General features: G+C 48.3%; 1 protein-coding gene across 3 annotated transcripts; it reads right to left on the reverse strand.

Moving 5' to 3' along the window:
• Positions 1-405: 405 nt before the first annotated feature.
• HMGCL (3-hydroxy-3-methylglutaryl-CoA lyase) lies at positions 406-19,916 on the reverse strand. Of its 3 annotated transcripts, none has more exons than XM_036824012.1 (9): positions 19,770-19,916; positions 13,456-13,539; positions 11,191-11,298; positions 10,379-10,474; positions 7,586-7,734; positions 5,209-5,272; positions 3,571-3,759; positions 2,086-2,211; positions 406-1,082 (listed from the first exon to the last, which is right to left on the reverse strand). In XM_036824012.1, exons 1-9 carry the CDS (start codon positions 19,827-19,829, stop codon positions 981-983), a joined length of 978 nt encoding a protein of 325 aa, XP_036679907.1. In that variant the 5' UTR covers positions 19,830-19,916; the 3' UTR covers positions 406-980. The 3 variants fall into 3 exon arrangements, with proteins under 3 accessions (XP_036679907.1, XP_036679916.1, XP_036679922.1); XM_036824021.1 differs by lacking the exon at positions 19,770-19,916 and adding an exon at positions 17,749-17,890; XM_036824027.1 differs by lacking the exons at positions 13,456-13,539; positions 19,770-19,916 and having other exon boundaries at positions 10,379-10,493.
• Between the last annotated feature and the right edge of the window lie 1,287 nt (positions 19,917-21,203).

Consider the following 21,203-nt stretch of genomic DNA (forward strand, 5'->3'; position numbering starts at 1 on the left):
GGCATGACATACGGAATGATGAAACCCGAGCAAAGGAAGAAATGCACACGTGTGTGCCACAGCCTGAGTGCCCTGGGCCTGCCCGAGTCCAGCAAGGACGCTGACAGGAAGGAGAGGCTGAGGTCCTGAGAGCTGAGTGCGCCCAGAGCTGCACCTGCCCAGGCCCAGAGGACTTTGTGCAACAGCCCAGGTCACAGAGCCACGAGCCTCAGAAACAACCTCCCCAGGGTGCTCTGGTCAGCGCTGTCATTACCACCGACCTCCCCAATTCTCAAGAGGGGAAAGAGGGAGAAAATTCAGAGATTAATAAACTGAAGTCTATGTTTTCCTCTTAGAGGAAATGTTGTAAAGATGCTTTATTCCCTCTCCCCTATGTACACACATCTGCACAACAGAACACTGGAATGGTTATGTCATTAAACCTTTAATTACGTAAGCTGTTTTCAACAATCATGTTCAAAGTGGAGATTTTCCAGAGGTGCTGGAGTTGGCAGGTGGCCACCACAGCTCAGCCCTCACCCCTTCACCAAATGCCCTCTGCCAGCTGAGGAAAAAACTCCTCCCTGCCCCTTTGCCCTACAAAGTCAGCGAGCGATGGCCCCAAGGATATGGCAGCATTAAGCTGTGTAGAGTGGCCAACTGGCAGGTTTCACCCAGAGATGAGACTTGAGGATCAACCCAAGTCAGAGAATTGGGTTCCCAAGTGCCCTCAGGCATCCAACTCCTGGGCCTTTGGGTCCATGGTGAAGGGAGACCTCCAGCTGCCCAAGCCTCTCACTCATCCTCAGGTCAGGCAGGGAGGGCCTGAGGCCGGGCAACTCCAGTCCACCTCCTTTCCGCCAGGAGAGACCTAGGTGCAGAGCTGGCAGTGAGGTGCCTACTCCTGTTGATTTCATTCCCATTTCCACATGCCCATCTGTGAGTCATCCACACATGTCCCTATTCCCACACAGTCCCCAGGGCTTCGGGGGGCAAGGGGCTCACAGTTTACAGGTAGCCTGAGCCACTTTGGAGCTGGTTCTTCTGTTCAAGGCTTGACAGATAAAGGCCCCAGCTTCCAGGAGCTTCTGGAGGTTCACACCCTTTGAGAAACAAGTTAGAGGATGCAGTAAGTCACAACATGCCCTCAACACCCAGGGAAACATCAGACTGGACAGAAAACTGTGTGAGGGTGAAGACAACCAGGCTCTCGTTCCTCTGACGACGGGATACCCGCTGCCTGTGAGGTGGTGTCCTCGTGGCATGTGGGGTTCCCCTCTGACTGCCCTCAATGTGTGAAATGGTTTGTAGCGCCGCCACCAGGGGAGGGAGCTCAGTAGTCCTGTGTGGTTCTCCAACTCCAGGGTCTAGCACAGGCCTGGCCCACAGTGGTCAGACACTGAATACTGAAGTAAGGACCGTGAGGCAGAGAGAAACAGGAGTAAAAACACCAACTAAAAGGGCCACACTGAAAACCTTGATAACAATAGCTCCTATTTACTGATGCGTACTATCTGCTTAGCTCTGGGCCAAGCATTCCACATTTTCTTATGCTCATAATAACTCTGTGAGATAGGTGCTATTATTATTCCCATTTCTTAGGCCCAGAGCGGTGAAGTAATCTGTCAGGTCACACAGCCTGTGAGTGACAGGACTAGGTTTTAAACCCAGTTCTGTCTAATCCAAAAGCACAGATGCTACACTGCTTCCAACCCACACTGAGGGCCCTTACTGACTCCGGCAGAGCCCTGAGGGGCTAATTCTACTGCCCTCATTTTTCAGAGAACAAAACAAAGGTCCAGAGGAAACTGACTCGTTTCAGGTCATGGCTTTACTCTTTCAGGGCTCTTTCCCTACACCCCGGTGCCTACTCAGACTGAACCGTCAGACTCACACTGAGGGCCTGCCTTCTCGTGGCCTCCATCTGCCACGCTCTGCTATCTCAAAACATATGACAGAACGGCCCTAATCTCTTGGCACCCTTCTCTTAACTGCACCAGCACCACCACAAAAACCCTGAACAAACCCAGCAGCTTCTGTCCTCCGGCTTCAGGCAGAGCTCTGGTCAGTTCAGGGCTGTCGCCACCAGGAGGCAGGTGGCATTACCGTGTGAACGCCCAAGCCGGCCAGCATGTAGACCAGGTCCTCGGTGGCCAAGTTTCCCGATGCTCCGTGTGCATAGGGACAGCCTCCAAGTCCCGCCACAGAAGAGTCCACGACGCTCACTCCCATCTGCAAACAAGGATGGTGAAACACGGCTGTCACTGTGGGGACCAGAGCCTACAACGCCGGTTCTTGTAAACCTACCATCTGCTGCCTGAAATTCTTTGGCTTATGATTCTGTCGATGTGAAAATCCCACTGAAAGAAACTGTTCCTCTTTTTAGTTCCTAAAACAGTGTGAGTCTTTTATGCTACACTGTTTCCTCTGCCAGGAATATCTATCCTCCTTCCTTTCATGGGTGACTCCTCACCTTCTCCTTCTCAGCCTAAAAGCCACCTCCTCAGAGGGGCCCTTCCCGATCACCGACCTAAACTAACCCTCTCCCACTGTTGAGGTTTCAGACCCCTGTTGCTTCCTGTGTTCACTCACCCACCCCCGCTCCCTCACCCCACGTCAAGCCTCTAACCCCACGGGGGCCTATCCCATTTCCCTAGGTCAGTCGCTCCCACTTTCCTAAGATGACTGTTTCACTTTCTCCTCTCTCCTTAAACCTCAACTCTGAGAAAACAGACCCAGAAGGTAATAGAATCATCTGGCTTAAAGACATGAGCCTCAAGGAGGTAACGTGAGAACTAAAAAGAGGGGAAAAATTAAGGTGGCCCAGGATTGCTCTAGCTAACCTAAAGACAACCGGCTAGACTTAAGACTATCACTACAGCAAGGCAGCCTGTGGTCAAACACTCGGAATTTTCCGTCTAAGGGGCTGCTGGGCCACGGGACCCTCATTCTGGGCCAGCCCGCAAGAAGCAAGCCTCAAAAGAAACCCAATCTGAGGTCTGAGTCCAATCTTTGGGGAACAGCATTAAAGGTTCTCCCTCTGCGTGACCTCTGCCTCCCTCCCTCCCTCCCTCCCTCCCTCCCTCCTTCCTGCCTGCTCTCGCTACACATAGGCACATGCACTTGCACTCACAGCCCTGTGTGCCAGGGCGGGGCCAGGGCACCTGAGTCCTCCCTGACCCCACCTTAGTCTTAAAATGCAGTGCTGCCTGGTCACCTTTCCGCTTCCCTTTTTCAACTGCTTAACTTCTTCGTGTCCTTCAGGCCTCCCCTGGCGAATCCTCCCTGACCTCCCCAGCTGGGACTGGGGCCTTCCCGAGCCCCATGCTTCCTCCCTGCGTGGCATCTGTCACAATGCATTAGGATTATCACCTGATTCTCGACTGTCTCTCCTAACAGACAGATGCAGGCACTTTCAGGGCAGGGTCACATGTTTGTGTCCGCCATGGCCAGCCTGCGGCCTGGCACACAGGTGTGGGCCTTCAGCACAGTGAACGCTTGCTGAAAGAATAAATGAAACATAGCTGTCCTGCCACCATACCCTTTGGGAGAATGGACATGTGCCTCTATTCTGGGACATGCCCTGATTACCTGCAGGGCCATCAAGGTGTTGGCCAGGGCCTGGCCATAGGTGTCATGGCAGTGGACAGCCAGGGCAGCTACTGGCACCTCATGCATGACAGCGGACAGCATATCCTTCATGGTCCCGGGAGTGCCCACGCCAATGGTGTCCCCCAGAGAGATCTCATAGCAGCCCACCGAGTACATCTTCTTGGCGACCTGGGGAAACAAGCAGGTGCTTGGAGGACCCCCGATTCCTCAAGCCAGGGGTCCTTGGCCTACGCAGAACACCTCCACGTCTGAGACACTAAATTCCTATCAGACCACAGACTCCTTACAACTTCATGAGTGGGAATGATAATCCTCCTTCTACTCATCAGGAGACTGGGACGTAAGGAGCAGAGCCGGCCACTGGGTGCAGGCCCTGGGGCCCCAACCCCTGTGCTTTCCTCCCGCGCGTGTCTCAAACTCCATCCACTCCTTCACTTACCACCTTCACACACTGTGTCAGACCCAAGGACCAGAATCAGTAGAATTGATTCCTTTCGCATAGCTCTATCCTTGGTAGGAAGATGTGTGAAACATGGGTCTGAGGTGCTAGTTATATATTTTTAAGAGAAGTACCTAACTACTAAAATTTTTAGAAGCGCACCTGTCCACCCCTAAAATCACTGCAGAACCAGAGAGTATACGCCCCACCCGGGGAGGTGCTGCTGCACACTGTTCCGCTGGAGAAGCGGGAGGAAGCGGGAGGTGGGGTCAGGGACGTGGTGGTGCTCAACGGCGGTCTGCTGGATAAAGAAACCGGTGCGCCCCCTCCGCGGCCGCCCATGTGGGCAGAGAGACAAGGAGCCATGGCAGCCAGCGGGCGGCAGAGGGTGGAGCCAAAGGGGCAGGCTTGGGAGTGACGCGACGCTGGACGTGACCACTTCTGCCGCTCACTAGCTACGGGGCCTTGGCCACGGACCTAACCTCCCTGAGCTTCAATTTCTGCTTCTGAAAAACAATGACGAGCCTTTGCAGGGATACAGGCAGGACTGGCGGCCACAGGAGGCTGAGATTCTGGACGACAGCAGCCACTCTCAATAAGCAGTTGCTACTGTCACCAATGCTCACTTCTGGGTGCTGCCTGGTGTGTGGGAAGAGCAAGAGGGCTTTAGAGGTAAGCAGATGGGGGTTGAGACCTGGTTTCACCATTTGCAACCTGCACGGCAAGTCAGTCTCAGTTTCCTCAACTGTAAAATGGAATAACAATAACACCAAATTTGCTGGGTGGCTTTGAGGACAAAATGACATAAGTTCTTGGGTTGGTCATTTCCCGCCCTGTGTTCTTCTCAGAAGATGTCAATGGCCTCTCCAGCCACTACAAGGAACCCCTCTGCAGAGGATTCTCACCTCACGTCACCGGTCCACTGACCAGACTGGAAACTGAGTCAGGGGCTTTCACCCAGGGGTAGAGGGCAGGGGCTTCAGAGACTCCATGCCAGGCCAGGAGGTGGCCCTCCAGGGGTGAGTGCAGGGCTGTGCTCTCAGAGGGGCTTAATGAAGGAGCTGGGCAAACAAATGAAATCCGTGACCTACCATGAAAGTGTGGGGAGAGCAACCTACGCACTCAGGGGCAGGCACGGGAGCCAACCCTCAGGAAATCCCGCCCCCCCCCCCACGCACCTCAGCTACTTTAGCCGGGGAGATCTTCCCTTCGTAAGGGCATCCAAGCACACAGGAGACGTACCTGTGGGAAAACAGGGAGGACTGGTGTCAATGCCCCCGGGCTCTCTGGCCAGCAGAGCTGGGGCAAGGTGGCTGCTTGACACACGTCCCTGGGTAGCCTGCACCCAAACCTGCAGCCGGGCAGGAGGCCAAGGGCTGGGTGGAAGGCTAATGCAATGCTGGTGAGCCGGACGAAGGCACTGCTGCTCAGTGCCAGGAGGGGCCAGCGCAGCGCCACAGCAGGGAAGGGAAGAAACTAACAGGCCTGTAGTTCAGGAAGCAGGCGACACACAGAGAGGCGGCCAGAGATCAACCAAGGAGGAGGAGAAGCTGAAGAGGGCAATATGGGCAGCCAGCTGAGCCGCGCAGAGTGGGGCCACGCTCGGGAGAGGACCAAGGACGGATGAAACCAAAGCGGGAACAAAAAAGCTGGGCCAGCCAAGGGCCAAGGGATCGGCTGCTCCGGTTGAGTGGCCAGAGGGTTCCAACACTCATTTATTCAACTGATATATACCGAGCTGCCCACAGCGTGCCAGGCACTGGGGAAGCGCAGTGAGCAAGACTGAAAAGATCCCCACCGCCACGGAGCTTAAGGTTTCAAGTTAGGGAGACAGCCGGTAAAAAAGTGATCTAATAAGGGAAGGAGATAATCTCAAAAAGTGATGTGCTATGAAGGAAAGACAAGGGAAGTGTGACAGGAGCAACCAGAGGAGGCCAACAACAGTAGGATGGCCCAGGAAGACCTCTGTGAGGACGCGAAGCTGGAGCTGAGATGGGGGGAGAGCCGTGCTCCAGGCAGAGAGAAGAACCAGCGTAGAGTCCCTGAGACCGAAGAGTAGGTGTGTTCAAGACACAGAACAAAGGACAAAACAGCTGAGGTATGGGCAGCAAGGGGCAAAGAAGTACAACATGAGGTTGGAGAAGAGGCCACTGGCCTGATCATGGGGTCTTGCGAGTTACGGTGAGGAGTCCGGATCTTGTGTGTAGCCAGCTTCTATGTCCACCCACCCCATTCAGGCTGAGGCTCCATTAAAACCTTTTAGAGTCTTACAAAGTACTCTGCATATTATGAGGCATAATAAATGTCTGCTGGATAAATTTCAGACTCAAACATCTCAGTGTATTTTTCCATCTTAATCCTTCTTCTTACTCTCCAATCACTGCTGAGCACAGAAAAGCTAAAGAAATACTGAGGAAAGAGCACAGGCTTGGGAGTCAGGAAGACCTACATGCCCTTGCTTCCCCATCCATCTATCCGCCCATCGGTTCCTAAGCACCTACTATGTGCTAGGCCCAGAGCTGGGAGAGGGAGTACAGCAGGGACTGAGGTGGGCTCTGCCCTCACGGAGAGCACAGTCTAGTGGGGGATGGGAGGCAGAGGAGAATTTAACAAGCAGGTAAGTGCTTTGTTAGAGGATGTTCAGGGGACTCTGGGAGCCCAGAGGAGGGACACCAACTCCGCCTAAGGGAAGAGAAAGCTTCTTGGAGAAACTGGCATCCATGAGAGGACCTGAAGATGAGCAGGAGTTAGCCCTGACAAGTAGGATGTAGAAGGAAGAGTGTTCTGAGTCTACAGAAAGCACGTGCAAAGGCCCAGAGGCAGGAGAGAACTGGGCCATGTGACAAATGGAAAGAAATTCCAGTTGGCTGGAATGCAGTGTGCTGAGGAAGCAGGGCCAGAAGAGGGACGTGAGCAACGAGGCTGCAGAGAGTGACAGGGGCTGAAAAACGCAGGGGCCTGTAAACCATGTTGAAAAGTCTGGAGTTGGTGAGTCACTGACAGGTTTTTAACCAGGGAGTGATGTGATCAGATGTGCACTTCTGAAACAGCGTTCTGGCTGCAGTTTGTTGTGTGACCTCACAGCAGACTCTTCATCCTTCCCGAGCTGCAGTTTTGTCATCTGGAAGTGGGGACAGAGGCCTCCTTGCTGGGCGACTGTGAGGCTACAATTAGATAATACATGGACAACGCCTGGCACTACTGCTATTAAAGATATGATGTCGGAGACATCTTAGAGGCCGAGGGGATTCCTCAGGGAGGTGTGAAGAGTTGGTGGTGGAGCCAGGATTAAACTGACCTCCACAAACCCTGCTTAGTGTCTGTCCTGCTAGATTCCTCTGGTGAACTGACCCAAAAATCAGGTTTGGGGAAAGCACTTGCCAGGATTTCTTCTGAGCAAATTTACTTGGGAAAAGATGTCTGGGTGTGGAGCTTGGGCTGCCTGCACCCAGGATAAGGAGTCTGTGAGGGATGGTCGCTGGAGCTGGAGCCTGGCCCTACCCAGAATGGTACTGAGGAAATAGAGAGAGGCAGCAGCAATGTGGTCAGACTCACCCCCGCACAGGGATACTGGCCGCCCGAGCTGCCTTCAGGATTTCGTCAAACCGCCGCACGCTCTCATCTATGGAGCAGTTGACGTTCCTCTTGCTGAAGAGCTCGGAGGCAGCTCCAAAGACAGCCACTTCCTTGGCTCCGGCAGCAACCTGCCAACAGCCAGGTGAATTCCTTTCAGCACTTTTCTCTTCAAGGAACACCCACACAGAGTGGCAAAAACCTTTGTCTAATGGTGAGTTTTATGATATATGAATATTATAAGTTGAATTGTGTCCTTCCCAAAGAGACATGTTGAAATGCTGACCCCCAGTACCTCAGAACGTGACCTTGTTTGGCAATAGGGTCATTGTAGGTGTAATTAGTTAAGATGAAGTCATATTAGTCCCTCTTCCCTTATACGATTGCACCCATGTGAAGACAGACACAGAGGAAAGGCCAGCGAAGGTGGAGGCAGATACTGGGGAAACGCACCTACAAGCGGAGGAACACTGAGGATTGCCAAACATCACCAGAAACTAGGAGAGAGGCGTGGAAAGATTCTCTCTCAGAGCCCTCAGAGGAACCAACCTGGACTTCCCTGGTGGCGCAGTGGTTAAGAATCCAGCTGCCAATGCAGGGGACACAGGTTCGAGCCCTGGTCCGGGAAGATCCCACATGCCACGGAGCAACTAAGCCCGTGAGCCACAACCACTGAGCATGCGCTCTAGAGCCCACGAGCCACAACTACTGAGCCCACACACCTAGAGCCCACGAGCCACAACTACTGAGCCCGTGTGCCACAACCACTGAGCCCATGTGCCGACAGCCCATGGTCTGCAACAAGAGAAGCCACCGCAATGAGAAGCCCGTGCACCGCAACAGAGAGTAGCCCCTGCTTGCAGAAACTAGAGAAAGCCCACGCACAGCAACAAAGACCCAACGTAACCAAAAATAAATACGTAAATAAATTTAAAAAAAAAAAAAGAAGAAGAAGGAACCAACCCTACTGACACCTTGATTTAGGACTTCTAGCCTCCAGAACTGTGAGAGAATACACTTCTATTGTTTTAAGCCACCTAGTTTTTTCATATTTTATAATGGCAGCCCTAGGAAATTAATACAGTGAATTATATCTCAATAAAAAAGAAGCCTTGGCCTCCCCCAAGGACCAACACTGCTGCTGCCGTCGCCACCCTGGAAGTCACTCTTTTTTTTTTCAAGTCGTAAATTTTTTAATTCTAGAAAAGAGAAATCCCATTCACACATCACAGGTGGGAAAGTAAACTAATAGACCATTCTGCAGAAAAAACTGACAATACTTAACAATTTCGTTTCAAAAGTACATATCTTAGAGAAATTCAATTTACAAATGCAAACAAGGAGGCATAAACAAAGGTGTTCACTACATCACTGTTATAATGAATGGAGGGAAATAAATCTAAACATCTACCAATAGGGAAATATGTAAATAATGGAGCCACTACATTGCTAGTTCAGCGGATACACTATGGAACTCAATTACGTAAAGTAACAAAAGCAAGTTTTCATTATATTCTACTCCCTCTTGAAACCTCACCAAGGATTTTTTTAATGCATTCTTTTTAAAATTTATTTTATTTATTTATTTATTTTTGTCTGCATTGGGTCTTTGTTGCTGTGCACAGGCTTTCTCTAGTTGTGGTAGCGGGGGCTACTCTTCGTTGCAGTGTGCAGGTTTCTCATTGAAGTGGTTCTCCTGTTGCGGAGCACGGGCTCTAGGCGCACAGGCTTCAGTAGTTGTGGCACATGGGCTCAGTAGTTGTGGCTCGCGGGATCTACAGTGCAGGTGCAGTAGCTGTGGCACACAGGCTTAGTTGCTCCACGGCATGTGGGATCTTCCCGGACCAGGGATCAAACTCGTGTCCCCTCTTTACTTGGTGACCGAACACAAATGTCTTTTATTTTAGGTGTTGAATAAAGCACTGACTTTGTGGAATTTGTGCTAAAATCATTGGCAAGACTTTTTTCTTCAAAACAGTCTAGTAAGATTTCCAGTATATTCTGGCCTTGCTCCGTATTAATGTCAGGTGCCCTGGAAGGTCGGCAAAATCTTCTTCTATAGTCATTTTTGAGATGATCCAGCCCCCACGCAGCCATGTTCCGGCCCGGCTCAGCCCACGCAGGGGTTGGGGGCGGAAGTCCACACAGGCCGCAGCTCCAGGCAGCCCAGCGAGGACGGAGTCACCCGAAGAGCAGCCAGGCGGAAACCCAGTAGCACCTTAAGCAAAAGACGGCGGGAGATGGCAGGAACTAGGGAGCCGCGACCCAGCCTGGAAGTCACTCTTAAAAGAAGCTTTTTGCCTAAATTCGGAATCAACATCTCCAATGACGTTCTCATGTAAAATTATAAGAAAGTTGACAGATACTAGCAACTACCTTTAACTCTTGTGAAGAGCTCGATCACCTTTCTTTAAAGAGGAGATGGGCAACAACAAGAAGAGCTAACGTTTATTAAGCACTTATCTTCTACTAGGCTCTTACTAAGCAACTCATGTGCATCCTATCTTCTGAAATCCTCACAATGTTAGGTACCATCATTAACCTTATTTTATAGGCAGAACCTGAGGCTCAAAGAGGTTTAGCAGCTTGTCAAGATCAGAGAGCTGGGAGTGGCAGGGCCAGGACTGCCCCCAGGTCTGTCTGACGGTGCCCATCACCGCTGGAGACAAGTCATTCAGACAGACATCCTGGGACAGGGACTGAGCCCAGGGACAAGACAGAGGCCAATGCCATCAATCTCATTTCAGGGGCCCCCACCAAAAACAAGTCTCTTACCGCTGCCTGGAAGCCTTTGAAATTTGGGGTCAGCACTGGGTAGCTGATGCCAGGAAATTTCTGGATGCCCTTCATGACTTCAGCGTGGTCAGCCATCTGAGAGCCAAAGGAGACACTGCCAAGTCACCACCAAGGGCAGGCAGAGAGTTCAGGTAGAGAAAACCGTTTTAGCACAAAATCTCTGTTCTCCAGGACCCTTGGAGAATGAGTCCTTTTGCAGAGCTGAGTCTCCCCAATGCTTTTACTATCTGTTTGACTGCTGATGAGCGAGAAGGCTCCTTGGCATGGGTGAGATCCCCAGTTTCTCCATATGGCTAACACTGTCAACTCTACATAAGGAGTAAGAGCAGCAATGGTACTTGTAGCCATTTGCTGAGAACGTGCTCCGAGCCCGGCACTGTGCTCAGCTGTCATCTAACTCAGTTGGAACAGGACCTTTCTTCCCACTTGACTATCTCTGTGAAGCAGGAGTCGCCAGTCTTTCCCCTTCACAAACGCAGAAGCCACACCTCTAGACAGGCCTAGAGATTCTAGACTTCTTAGAGGCAGAAGAGACCTGAGAGGTCATCTTGAAGCTGGAGAGGGGAAGGCCTCACCAAGCTCACCACGCAAGTCGGGGCAGAACCAAGACTGAATCCAAGCCACCTGCTTCCTGGGGCATGCTCTTTTGCTGCACACGCTACTATGACGCACAGAGAGCTCTCAAAGCCAGAGACCTGGAAACCTACACTCCTGACTTCTACTGACTTCCAGGGCAAGTGCAAAACTTTACATCCCTCTCATCTGAGACATGCCTGAGGGCTGGGGCTCACCTGGGGAACCCATTTGGGAGACACAAAGCTGGTGGCTTCTATAACAGGGAGTCCTGCTTCGGAAAGCATGTCTATCAGTTTGATTTTCATTGGAGTAGGTATAATATTCTGTAATGCAGAGAAAAACCAGAAAAGACAGGTTGGCAAAGCCAGTAATAAAATGGTCTCAGAATGCAGTCTGTTAGTTCAAAGCTTTTACTACAGCAAGCACTTCACTATCTCAACTTTCAAACACTAACATGAATTCACATGTAATCCTGGCCAACAGGTGCAGAACAAGGCTTGTCTTCGAGTTCTACAGATAGCATTTTGCAGTGGAAGCAGTTTCTCACTTGAAAAGGAGTTAATACTGACATGGAAACAATATTTTCCTGTCATACAGGCTTTTAAACTAAATTTTTGTTACGTTATGACCCCACCATAAACAAATTGCCATGGCCTGAAAGGGCAGAGATGACTAACCTTCTGGGTCCTATGAATGTGGCCTCCAAAGGGTCCCACCCTCCCCCTTCCGTCTCTCAGCTGGCGCAGGGTCCCACCCTCCCCCTTCCGTCTCTCAGCTGGCGCAGGATCCCACCCTCCCCCTTCCGTCTCTCAGCTGGCGCAGGATCCCACCCTCCCCCTTCCGTCTCTCAGCTGGCGCAGGATCCCACCCTCCCCCTTCCGTCTCTCAGCTGGCGCAGGATCCCACCCTCCCCCTTCCGTCTCTCAGCTGGCGCAGGGTCCCACCCTCCCCCTTCCGTCTCTCAGCTGGCGCAGGGTCCCACCCTCCCCCTTCCGTCTCTCAGCTGGCGCAGGGTCCCACCCTCCCCCTTCCGTCTCTCAGCTGGCGCAGGGTCCCACCCTCCCCCTTCCGTCTCTCAGCTGGCGCAGGGTCCCACCCTCCCATGATCAGCCTACTGCTTCTCTCTCTCCCTCCCTCACCACGTCTAGCTGCTCACCAGACTCTGTGGACTCCTATCTCCAAATCTACCATCATTATCCCATGTATGTTACGGCATGGTCACAGTCACTCTACCAATTCATCCCACACAGGAATCCTTCTAAAGCACAGTCTCCATTATCTCACTCTCCTGCTCAAAAGCCTTCCATGGCTCCCTAGTACTTACAGGATTAGGTCAAAAATCCTAGAAACTCCAAGTCCTTCTTGCCAGGCCCTTCCACCCCCAATTTCTCTCCCACTGCTTTAATTTAATCTATTCCACAAGTAATTTTTGAGAGCCTTCTATGTTCCAAGGATTGTGCTAGGAGCTACAGATACAGCGGTGAGCAGAACAGACATGATCCTGTCCTCAGAGAGCTTACAGCTTATTGCTTCCAACCAACACTCACTATTAAAGGTAGGCTGATCATGCTTTTAAAAAAAATATTTTTAAAGAGGTTTTCTTATTGAAATAAAATAATTAATACATGATTATTTCAGAAAAACATGGCAAAAACAAAAAAAAACCACCCTTAAAACCTCCCAGAGATAACACTCTCAATACCCTGATAGGTAACTTTCTAGATCTGTGCAGTCCAATACATTAGACATAAGCCATACGTGGTTATTTAAATTTAAATTAATTAAAATTACATTAAAAAATTCAATTCCCCAGCCACACTAGTCACATTTCAAGTGCTCAACAGCCCCAAGTGTCTAGTGGCTACTGTCTGGGACAGCTCAAGCCTAGAACACTTGTGTCTTCACAGGAAGTTCTACTGGACAGCACTGTTCTATGATCCTTTTCTAGGCAGATGCTCCCACACATATATAAACTTTTTTGTTTCTTACACAAAAGTATAAGATTAAATATATATACAGACACTATCTTATAATCTGATTACATCTTAATATACTCCTATATTATTAACGGCTTCACAATATTCCATTTTATGAAGTCATTAATGTATTTGAGTTATCTTTCCCCTACTGAACATTTAGGTCATTTCTGCTGTTACAACAGGGTTTTAAGGAACATCTGCAAGGCTAAGTCTTTGCATGTGACTTTCATGACTTCCTTTGGACAAATCCCCTTACGTGCAATTGCTGGATCAAAGGCACGCCCTCACCTTCCCTCTGCACTCCTGCAGCACTTACCATCCACCCCCACCCCCACCCCACAGGGCCTTAAGGTGGACCTGGGGTCACAACACTTGTGCCTGAACTGTCACAGGTGCCTGCCTGGCCTCCCCGACCCGGCCCTAAGTTGGGTATAGTTCTGCACCCACCACATGGAACGCTCAATGCCTGCAAAAACTTTTTTGGTTGATTTCCATCCTTACCTTTTCATTTTGTAGTCCGTCTCGGGGACCAACTTCCACAATTTTCACTCGCTTTGGGAAAGTACCCACAGATGAGGTGCTAACCTTTGGTTTAAAAGAGGAAACAAAAAGTAACAGGAGGAAATTGTCACAATTCTCCAGGGGGGCAAATCTGAAAGAATGTATCCATCTTCACTAATACTGAGACAAGAAGCAGTATTTCTCACCCTTTAATTCACATTTGCTCTGTTTCAGAATCAAGAACAAAAAAAAAATTTCACTTAGAAACAGGAATAGAGTAAGACAGCAGTCCCCAACCTTGTTGGCACCAGGGACTGGTTTCGTGGAAGACAATTTTTCCACGGACTGTGTGTGGGGGGAGGGGATGGTTTCGGGACGATTCAAGCACATTACATTTATTGTGCATTTTATTTCTATTATCATTACATTGTAATAATGACGAAATAATTATGCAACTCAACATAATGCAGAATCAGTGGGATCCCTGAGCTTGTTTTCCTGCAACTAGATGGTCCCACCTGGGGGTGATGGGAGACAGTGACACTTGAAGTGTGTTGCTTATGTCCAGTCTACTCTGTAAGATGCAGCTTGTCACTTGCCACTCACTGATAGGGTTTTGATATGAGTCTGCAAGCAACCGATTTATTATGGTCTTTGTGCAGTCAAACCTCTCTGCTAATGATAATCTGTATTTGCAGCCGCTCCCCAGCGCTAGCATCACCGCCTCAGCTCCACCTCAGATCATCAGGCATTAGATTCTCACAAGGAGCGAGCAACCTAGATCCCTCGCGTGTGCAGTTCACAGTAGGGTTTGCGCTCCTATGAGAATCTAATGCCACTGCTGATCTGACAGGAGGCGGAGCTCAGGCAGTAATGGGAGTGATTCGGAGCGGCAGATAAAGCTTCGCTCACTTGCCCACCGCTCACCTCCTGCTGTGTGGCCCGGTTCCTAACAGGCCACAGACCGATGCTGGTCCATGGCCCGGGGGTTGGGGACCTCTGGAGTAAGTGATTCATGCTCCCAGTACAGGGCCATTTCCAACTCTCCTTTAGTCCAGACCCATTTCCAACCACCTGACAGTTGAGCACTTAGGTTTTTATATTTTAAATTATTTTTTAAAAATATTTATTTAGTTGGTTGCGCTGGGTCTTAGTTGTGACCCTAACCCTAACCCTAATGAAACTTCAAAGCTTTTGCACAGCAAAGGAAACCATAAACAAGACGAAAAGACAACCCTCAGAATGGGAGAAAATATTTGCAAATGAATCAACGGACAAAGGATTAATCTCCAAAATATATAAACAGCTCATTCAGCTCAATATCAAAGAAACAAACACCCCAATCCAAAAATGGGCAGAAGACCTAAATAGACATTTCTCCAAAGAAGACATACAGACGGCCACGAAGCACATGAAAAGATGCTCAACATCACTAATTATTAGAGAAATGCAAATCAAAACTACAATGAGGTATCACCTCACTCCTGTTAGAATGGGCATCATCAGAAAATCTACAAACAACAAATGCTGGAGAGGGTGTGGAGAAAAGGGACCCCTCTTGCACTGTTGGTGGGAATGTAAATTGATACAGCCACTATGGAGAACAATATGGAGGTTCCTTAAAAAACTAAAAATAGAATTACCATATGACCCAGCAATCCCACTACTGGGCATATACCCAGAGAAAACCGTAATTCAAAAAGACACATGCACCCGAATGTTCATTGCAGCACTATTTACAATAGCCAGGTCATGGAAGCAACCTACATGCCCATCAACAGACGAATGGATAAAGAAGATGTGGTACATATATACAATGGAATATTACTCAGCCATAAAAAGGAATGAAATTGAGTCATTTGTTGAGACATGGATGGATCTAGAGACTGTCATACAGAGTGAAGTAAGTCAGAAAGAGAAAAACAAATATCGTATATTAATGCATGTATGCGGAACCTAGAAAAATGGTACAGATGAGCCAGTTTGCAGGGCAGAAGTTGAGACACAAATGTAGAGAATGGTCATATGGACACCAAGGGGGGAAAACTGCGGTGAGGTGGGGATGGTGGTGTGCTGAATTGGGCAATTGGGATTGACATGTATACACTGATGTGTATAAAACTGATGCCTAATAAGAACCTGCAGTATAAAAAAACAAACAAAACAACTAATACTAAACTTTCATTGGGTTATTTGTATGGAAATATGTTAATATAAATGTTTCAGACATTACATGAAATTTCTAAAAATCTTATATTTGTATTTGTATGGAAATATGTATGGAAATATGTTAATATAAATGTTTCAGACATTACATGAAATTTCTAAAAATCTTATATGTTCTGGTATAATGTTATAAGTAATAATCCTAGTTATTACTTTAAAATGTATATCTCAGAAATAACTAATTTTCTTGTCAACTGCATTATTATGAACTTTCATCAAATCTTTAACCGTGGTCATTTTTAAGTCTTTTGTCATTTACAGACAGTTCTGGGTGTACTCTGATGATTTTGCAAATATGTTCCTATAAAAGGGTTTCATCTTCAAGAAATTCATGGAAAAGACTCTGACAAGTACAGGTTTCTGGTAACTGACTGTACTGCTGAACTGAATGAATAAGCATTTTCAGAACTCTAATGAAAAACTGATGAACTCATAAAAGTGCTAACAAAAGATCAAGATGAAAAAAAAAATTAATTACATGGGACTGAGTGAACTGATGAGGATGAGTATAATTTTTGTGACTTTCTGTCTGAATTAAAAAAAAAAAAAAAATCCCACAAGGACTCAGAGGCAAAGAATATACAAATCAATTTTCACTGCAAAGTAAAGGAGCTGTTACAGTGGAGGATTACTGGACTGAATGTCAATATTATGACATAGTATGAGTGTGTTTCATGTTTGGTAATTGCAACCATTGTTGCTTTTGTTGTGGTCATCCATGTACAATGCTTGGTGTCAGTCTATTTATGTCTTGTAAAAAAAAAAAAAAAAATTTATTTAGTTGGTTGCGCTGGGTCTTAGTTGTGGCTCGCCAGCTCCTTAGATGCGGCATGTGGGCTCCTTAGTTGTGGCTCGCAGGCTCCTTAGTTGCAGCATGCATGTGGGATCTAGTTCCCTGACCAAGGATCGAACCCGGGCCCCCTGCATTGGGAGCGCGGAGTCTTAACCACTGCGCCACCAGGGAAGTCCCCCTAGGTTGTTTTTTTAAACAAACCTATTTGCGCTCTCACAGATGTCCCCAAACAGAACTGCAATTTCTCCTAAAGCCCAGTCCGACTTGAGTCTTCCTATCTCAGTAAGAAGCATCCCATACACGCTGTTGCCTAAGCCAGAAACCTGACTCATTCCTTCCCCACACACCATGGCCTATAAGATTCTTATCACCTGACTCCTGCCAATCTCCGTGAACTCATTACTGGTTCCTTCTGTTCTGCACCCACCCCTCAGATGGGTCACTATACTCCAGACCCACCAGCCTTTCTCCCACAGCAGGGCCTGAGCTTACAGTTCCTCTGCCCAGGATGCTCTTCACCTGGCCCTTCCCACATCTGGCTCCCTCTCATCTTTCAGTCATAGATAGGCCCCTCTGACTACCCTTTGTAAAGTTGCCCATCCCCTCACCCTCATTATTTTCTATTTCAGGACTATAATTACTTCCTTGAGAGCACTGCAAATAATGCCTGCTCAATGATTCCTCCAGTAGAATGTATGCTCTGTGAGCAAGTTTGTCGTAACCTCCACTTCCTCTCACGTTTGACATTGTGCTTGGCACAAAGGAGGCACTCATTAGTTATAAAAACAACAAATAAATGCATGAAGAGCATACCTGCCCCAGAGGAGGGCAATTACTGAGTGTGGCGAGAAGTAGTCTTGGACTTTGTGGGGCTGTGGGGATGGACGGGGCTCTGTTCTCTTATAATCATAGGCTGGGTGATGACAAGGAGAGTGAGTCTGAGAGGAGATAAAACCTTCAGCAGTTGAAGACATTTAAAAAAAGGCCCCGAGTCTCCTCTGTATAAAGTCTGTCCTATATAAAGTCCTCTATAGGAAATCTCCCCCTCCCCACCACCACCGACTAATACAAGGTTTTTCTCCCCTCTTTCCTCTATTCTTCTTAGTACTACTTAATACTGTTTAAATTAATTACATTTTACCAGATTTGCTCTGGATAAACATATTGCAATGGGGTAAGGGGTACTGGGAATCTGACAAGGATCCCAAATTCCTGCAACCCTTAAGGAAGGAAATATTCCCAGCTATGAATCAGCTGGAACTTAAACAACTCACCTGAATTGGCCTTGGTTTTAGCCAGCAAAGCTTCCTAGAGACTAAGGTGATGAGCCACTGAACTTCAGGAAGTCAACAGGCTAGGTTGGAAGGTCCCTGCAAGTTGAATCTCCCTCCAAAAGGGATGTTCAGCCTCTGCTGGTACATTACCCTAAAAGGATCGCACTGGAATGTAAGCTCCATGAGGCAGGGACTTTGTTTTATTCATTGTTATGTTTCCAACGCCCTGCTACCTAACATGGGCTCGATAAATAACCGGTGAATGTTGTTGAAAGAATGTAAAACCTGTTTCCAAGTTCCTTTTATGAAAACAGAATAAGCTCAATTCTACTTCCTTCCCCATAACAACTCTTCATGTACTAACAACAAAACAAGCATTTACTATTATTGAAGCATTTACTATTTGCCAGGCACTTAGAAGAGCCTTTTACATATTAACCCATATCATCCTCTCAACAACCTTATTAGGTAGGAACTATTATAATCCCCATTTTACGGTGAGAAATCTGAAGTCCAAGGAGATTAAGTAATTTTCCCAAGGTCACATGGTTAGCTGGTCACTGAGCTCATATCTGAACTCAGCAGTGTGGATCTAGAGTCTATGCTCTTAACCCCTAGGCCATGTTGCCTCTGTCACCCTTCGGTCCCCCCCGCCCCGGTCTTCTCTCGCCTTGGTTAAACACCCAGTTCATTCCCTCTGTAAAGTTCTGCATGGAAATAATCCCCTCTAACCACACAAATCCTGGGCCACAGCCTCCTGAGCTATGGTACCTATATCAACAGCTAAAACTGACTAAAGCCCAGTGCTAACTTCCAGACATCAGCACCTCATTTAGTCCCTACACGACAGGAACTATCACTATTCCAATTCCATAGAAGAGGAAACAGCCTCAGAAAGACCCCAAATCACACAGGTAGGAAGTGAGGAAGTTTGGATTTAACCGTCTGGTTCCGACATCAAGTCTGTGCAAGTTACCCCATGGAGGGAGGGCCTACTACCAGCATTTCATTACACCAGGAATTTTTTCAAATCACATTTACATCCACCATCTCATTTAATATTCTTAACTTTTCAAGTTGGACTTACTGGATTTATCTGCAATGAGCAATCGGTGGGGGAAGGTGGTCTAGTAGACACTGAAGTGGTTTTCTGAGAGGGGCCCCTACTGCCAAGAGTGTAATTTTTACCAGTTTAAACTCCTCCTAAACTCTAAGGCAACAACTGGGCAATCACTTCCTAAGAGCTAGAACAATGTTAAATGCTTTACTTAGTTTTCCTTAATCTCCAAACCAACCCTGAGGTAACGTTTTTTCATGTCATAGATCAAGAAAACCGGGGTTTAGAGACCTGTCACTCAACCGAAAAAGTGGCTTCAGAACCACTGGGACATCTCAGCTCGAGCTTTTCCCAACACAATGTATTCAACCCTTTATACAATTAGGTCTCCTACACTTTCCTTCCACTCACTGAGCATGGGCGAGAGATGGAAACACCAGGATCAAACTGGCCCAAAGTACAATTACAAGGGAATCACAACTGGCCGCACGCGATCCAAGTCCTGCTCGGCACGCTGGGATAGCTCGCCAAGCGTCCCCAAACGCGACAAGAGCTGGAAATGGAGACGGACGGAGGGGGATGACTGGCTTTTTCCTCTCGAACTGGCAGGGTAATCATGATTTTCCTTAATGAGGGACTTGAAGAAGTCTGAAGCTCAATTAGAAGGAGACAGATGCCAGGGTCACCAGAAAGAGCCTTGGCCAGGGAATTAGGACGCCTGGGATGGCGACCCAGGTCTCCACGACGCGGGCGAGTCGCTCCCCATCTCTGGGCCTCCGTTTCCCCATGCCCCTCAAGGGATTTGGACGGGTCAGAGAGGGTCCAAGATTCCAAAGCCCTCCCAACACTGGCCTGATGAGCTCTCCGGCTTCGCCTCTCAGAGAGCAGCCGCTATGGGCCACGTCCCCGACCCTGACCATCACGGTGCCTTCAGGAGCGCCCCTGGGCGGGCCGGGGCACTTACAGCCCGGAGGGACGCCGAGCCCACCAGTCTCCGCAGGAGCGCCTTCTTCACTGTCGCCATCTTGGCCCAGCTTCGCCGGCGGCAACCCAGCGGAGCCCCACGTGACCACTGACAGCCAGGTGGGCAGGGCCCCGCCTGTGGGGCGGGGCCTCTGGAGCGCCGTGGTGACGCCCTACGCTGGCTCCGTACCCAGTCTGTCTACGTTTTTATTTCTTCTGGGCAGTGTTTCCTTAGCCGTTGTTTATACGCGCCCTTTGTGTGCCAGGCGAAGTGAGGCGCTAGGACTATAAAGATGAACAAAAATTAACCAAAGTCTCTGACTTAATGAGTTTGTAGTCTGGGAGGTGTGGGAAGACAGATATTAACAGTCACACGAATAGTTGTAGAATTACCTTCCGCATTAATAAGATGAAGCATTACTATTTGCCACGCGCTGTTCTGAGTTATTTGCATGTATTAACTCATTCATCACGATCTTCAGGACTTAAATGCAGGCAGTCGACTCCGGAGAGAGAAGCATCCTTTGATTGAAGAATGAGTAAAATTTACCCAGGTAAAGAGGATACAAGAAAAGCTTTCCAGACAGAGCATAGCATATGCAGAGGCCCCGAGGCAAAGAAATTGAATGCTCAGAGCAGTGGTTTTCAAAATGTGTGTTGTACCTCATTGGTAATAATATCAATTTAGTGGGTACTTTTTCAAAGAAATAGAATAGAAAATATCAGAGTGCATTGTATAAGTAGTAAAGCTAAGTACTGTACTGCTTTACAAAACTTTTGTTTGTTAATGCATAACAAACTAGGTTGCACTATAAAATAAAATCCTTTCTGTAGGCTGCAATTAGAAATGTTTGAAAACATTGTTTTAGAAAGATGAAAAGAAGGCCACATGACTGGAGAGCCAGCAGGGAGTTAGAAGGAGTCTTCATACTAAGATGGGAGAGATTGGCAGGGACTGTACCACAGGGCTTTGGAGAACACGTTAATAACAGCTATCCTAATAGCAATGCTTTTGAAGGATTTTAAGCAGGAAGATACGATCAAATTTGCATTTTGTAAGTAGTCACTGTGGCTACTGGGTGGGTGGATATCCAGCTAGTAAGTGCACTGACTGGCATTCTCAGGAGAGGCAGAGAAGGCACTGTCCCTGTTTTCAAGGGACTCAGATTTTAGCTAGGGAGAGAACAAGACATGATAAGTGTTTTTTGTTGTTGTTGTTGTTTTTTTATATGACAACTGGGATATTTATTTTTAATTAATTATTTATTTTTTTGGCTGTGTTGGGTCTTCGTTTCTGTGCGAGGGCTTACTCTAGTTGCGGCGAGCGGGGGCCCCTCTTCATCGCGGTGCGCGGGCCTCTCACTATCGTGGCCTCTCTTGTTGCGGAGCACAGGCTCCAGACGCGCAGGCTCAGTAGTTGTGGCTCACGGGCCTA

The sequence above is a fragment of the Balaenoptera musculus genome, chromosome 1 (genome assembly GCF_009873245.2).
Source record: "Balaenoptera musculus isolate JJ_BM4_2016_0621 chromosome 1, mBalMus1.pri.v3, whole genome shotgun sequence".
NCBI lineage: Eukaryota > Metazoa > Chordata > Mammalia > Artiodactyla > Balaenopteridae > Balaenoptera > Balaenoptera musculus.

Excerpts from the sequence above, each read along its gene's own strand:
- HMGCL (XM_036824012.1), bottom strand. The coding sequence starts at position 19,829 with ATGGCGACAGTGAAGAAGGCGCTCCTGCGGAGACTGGTGGGCTCGGCG. Across the intron at positions 13,540-19,769 it reads GCTCGGCGTCCCTCCGGGCT|GTTAGCACCTCATCTGTGGG; the intron begins GTAAGTGCCCCG and ends TTTAAACCAAAG. Across the intron at positions 5,273-7,585 it reads GCCAGTATCCCTGTGCGGGG|GTACGTCTCCTGTGTGCTTG; the intron begins GTGAGTCTGACC and ends GTTTTCCCACAG.